Here is a 4074-nt window from a genome sequence, read left to right on the forward strand (position 1 = left end):
GTAGAAAGGAAGTAAGGAATTCAATTTTTATAAAGGGTAATATTTACGGGTTATAAAATTAAAAAAGCAAAAAAAAAAAGGAAACATATTAAATTAAACAGTAAAACAAGACCACTTCCAGTCTCACACGCGTGGGAATAATGGGTCGGTCTACATGTTCTGTTTAGTACTTTGGTTCCTTAATCTGTCACACGCCTTTATAAATTCGTAGTCTCATTTTGAAACTTTCCATCGTCCCCCTCTCCCCTTTCAAACACACTCTTCCTATTCTTACTTTAATTCTTTCCATCTGTTCCTCAATTATGGAACCTTTTGACTTCGTTCACAATTTTAAAGCCCAGAAGGCGAATGCGCTTGCGCGATACAAACTTTTTACAAATATCACGAAAGCAGTTCAGTTGATCGAGGCTTTTGTGGCGGTTGCATTGATTTCGTGGTCATCCACGCGTCTTCCTTTGGTTTTCAAATTCTCGGGCGAGTATTTACTAGCCTTAGCGTCTTACTTGATGAACCAACACGTTGTGTTTCTAGTCGGAAATGTAATCGTCTTTGTTTGTTACCTCCTTTCCCGTTATTCGGATTCTGGAAACGAGTCTAGTAGTCTCGGAATACAATATGACAACAGCAAAGACGAAACTGTGCCTGACATCCCAAAAGTTAAACTGGTTCCATTGCAATTGACTGAACCACCAATGGAGAAAACGAAGATCGAACCGGAGCCAGAAGTGGCCGCTGTAACAGCGATCAAGCAGGCGGCAAAGCAGATTGAGAGGTTTCAGAGAACCCAATCGGATTTGAAGAGCAAGATTTCGGTTAAGCATCAACCGGAGTTAAGGAGGTCAGCGACCGAGAGGAGGAAGAGCAAGGCGGTTGCCTCAGGCGAGCTAGAACCGACGATTTACTCATTTCCGGCAGTGGATAAACTGAGTAATGAAGAGTTTAGGATTGCTGTTGAGGCATTTATTTTGAAGCAGCAGAGATTTCTCAAGCAACAGAGTATGGTTATTGATGGGAGTTAAACAATTATATGGCAATCCACTTGCATGCTTGGGCTTAATTGTTTGATTTTGGTTAATGAAGAACCGCAATTTCACAAGTTCTCAGGATCAATTTCATCTTAAAATTTTGGGATTCAGATTCCAAGTTTTAAGGATCGTAAAGTAGAAAATCGTAAGAACCACGTAATTATTATAGTTAAAACAATAGGTACATGTCTTATGTTCATGTTTCTCGTAGTTAATTATGTGTATTAACCTAGTAAAATTTGGGTTAAATCCATCGTCTTCATGAATTGGTGGGTCGAACATGACACAACTAACCTGATAGAGAGGAAGGGGTACTAAAGTGGGGAAGGTTTATGAGTTGTTTATCACATGGCAAATCCACCCCTAACTATGTGGGTAGTTTGCTAAATTACAATTTGTGGCAAAGGTTTACCATGAAACATATGACCGTTGGAGATTTTTGAAGAAATTAAAACACCCACTAATACTCAATTTATTACATATAAATACCACTAACTCTTCACTATTTTTATTCACTCAAACATTTCATCATTTTTATTCACTCAACCTTCACCATTTCTATTCACTCAAATCCCAATGGCAAAATTCTCAAACGATGATCTCGGGTGACAAACTAGATGAGTACAAGATTTGGTGGAAGCAACGCTTCAAGATTTGGTGGATGCTAAAAAGCAACAAGTGGAGGATTTTAAAGCGTTGATTGCGAAACAACGCGAGAGTGTAGCCAAAGGGATGTATGACATAGACTTTAAGACATATACTCGGCCACATGGTCATCTAAAGGACGATGTGAAGAAAATCGCTATAAATTGCAAACGAGAAATTACGGAAAAATATAATTGACCGAAGAATCATCTTGTTTAGATGTACGTGTTTTAATTTTTTTTTGTTTTGATCGTCATATATTATTTTTCCGGTTTTCAATTATGTAATAATTTTAATTTTTAATTTTGTTTAAATTTAATTGTTTTATTTTATTTTTAAATTTTAACAAAAAACAAAAAAAGTTTTAGAGTACTCGTGAATAGGTGTTTCCAGTTATTTTTGGGTTTGTGGGTACCAAAGGGTAGAAATGAAATAACGGTGTATGATTGGCCGATACATTGGATATTTTCAAATTAATACCAAAATAAACATGGCATGTTTTCAAATTAATACCAAAATAAACAACTCAATTTTAGCTTGACTATCGTTTTCTTTTATCATACTATGAAAGTTGTACTCAACTATGTCGTCTTTTATAAATTTGAATCAAATAGCCGTTCATTTCTTTAAATATAAATAAAAATAAAACAAGGTAAATGGGTCACCAGAAATCCAAACACGTTTTATTCAACTATACGTGCTCATGGATTGGATTGAAACCTACTAGACTGTTTTAAACCTTGACCTGTGAGTTATATATCAAACTAGTGGTTTATCCGGGACTGATCGGTAAAACCTAAAGTGTTGTCTGTCTCAAGATAAGGCGGTAAGTCGACGCAAATTCTTTTGTTTTGATTTTACGTATGTTTTTGTACCGGATTAAAACAAAAATAAAACAAAAAAACAGTATATAAAAATTGAAGTGGATCATTAAGGCTGTGTTGGTGGTTGGTAAAACTCGTGTGTTGGTAAAACCCAACCGTTGACGATCCCGGACGTTGGGATGGTGAATCTACGCAAATTCGGTCGTTTTTCATGGCGTTCGTTACGATACGAGAACTATAACAAACCAAAAATGTGCACTATGAAAAGTGGATTTATCCCATATTGGTGAAATAGGAAAATGGTTTGTCCCACATAACTAGAATGATAAATTTGTGAGCTCCTTATAAAGAGGAAGGCTAACAAGTTTATATTCTTGTATGACAAGACACATTCAGTGGTCTCAGCGAGAGTGAAAAGCACCCGATAGGCAGGGGCTCAGGCAAATTGTGATGGGCGCAATGTGATGCTTTAATGGTGCACTTTGCATACTCGCATCACCGCTAGCCGCCTTAGTGTTTTTGGTGGTCGCGCTACGCGATGAATAAACACAACCTCGTCGCCTTTTAATTATCCGGAAAATTTTGGTGGCCTTCGCACTACGCGACGGGTACTTAATGACCCATCGTGATATGTGACGTGCGTGTACGTAACCGGGACACGTTGTATGTCATGTGCCAGGCCACGTGGCATAGCTAGGGCTGGCTCGGTAAGGCTATAAAGCCATCGCACCGCGATGACCTTATGTTAAGCTCATCGCGATACGCGACCGACCTTAAAGTTAGCTATAAAAGGGGAGTGAACAACGCTAAATTCCTCGTTCAAAAATCTCTTCTCTCGCTCTCACTTTCTTATATATTAAGGTGTTGATATAATGCCACCAGTAGCTACAACTATACCATGTCTGATTGATCGAGACTTTAGTACACGAATCCAAATATCTGCCTGAACAACGTGAGACTTTGTGCCATCGTGTAAAGTTCAATCTCGTGATTATCGTTAAAGCTTTTCGATTTATACTAATACATACTACATTGCATTAAGTTAGGTGCTTACCACCAGGCGGCTTGCAACTTGTAAACTTGCAAGAGGAGACATTCGAGTTTTCGTATAACTCACATTGGTGCGAGATAACCAGTTTTCCATCACTGTCATTGAGATTTTTGAATCTGTATAACCCATGAGAAAGTATAACAGTCCAAATGTTTTCAAAACGTTTTTAAACGGTTTTCATTACATTATAATGATGAAGCCTTTGTAGACTTATGAGATGGTTACCACTGGTATTGTGGGGTTTTGTATACAATTCTTATTTCTATCATTACTTATCGAACACAGAGTTAGCCAATAAGTAATATAACCAAGTCAGAGATACGGTCGAGTGACAAGTACATTTGGTTAATTTGTAAGCAGGCAAATGTAAAAACATTTTAAAGCTATAGTTTTAAAAATGTGTCATTTACAAATCACTATACTCACTGGTATTTCCCATTGATCAAATGTTTTTAATCATGTTCCGCGTGACTTGTTGTGAAAAGATACGGGAATAGTACCACCGGGCTCCTCAGTTTAAATAAGTGGC

The 4074-nt window shown here is 37.5% G+C and overlaps 1 protein-coding gene across 1 annotated transcript; it reads left to right on the top strand.

The window, feature by feature from the left end:
* The first annotated feature begins 302 nt into the window (after positions 1–302).
* LOC143534390 (uncharacterized) lies at positions 303–1019 on the top strand. Its single transcript, XM_077028894.1, has one exon. The coding sequence runs from the start codon at positions 303–305 to the stop codon at positions 1017–1019; it is 717 nt and encodes a 238-aa protein (XP_076885009.1).
* Positions 1020–4074: the final 3055 nt, after the last annotated feature.

The sequence above is a fragment of the Bidens hawaiensis genome, unplaced genomic scaffold, assembly GCF_021521415.1.
Source record: "Bidens hawaiensis isolate Kalapana, Puna unplaced genomic scaffold, B.hawaiensis_p1.1 tig00010140_1, whole genome shotgun sequence".
NCBI classification, from domain to species: domain Eukaryota; kingdom Viridiplantae; phylum Streptophyta; class Magnoliopsida; order Asterales; family Asteraceae; genus Bidens; species Bidens hawaiensis.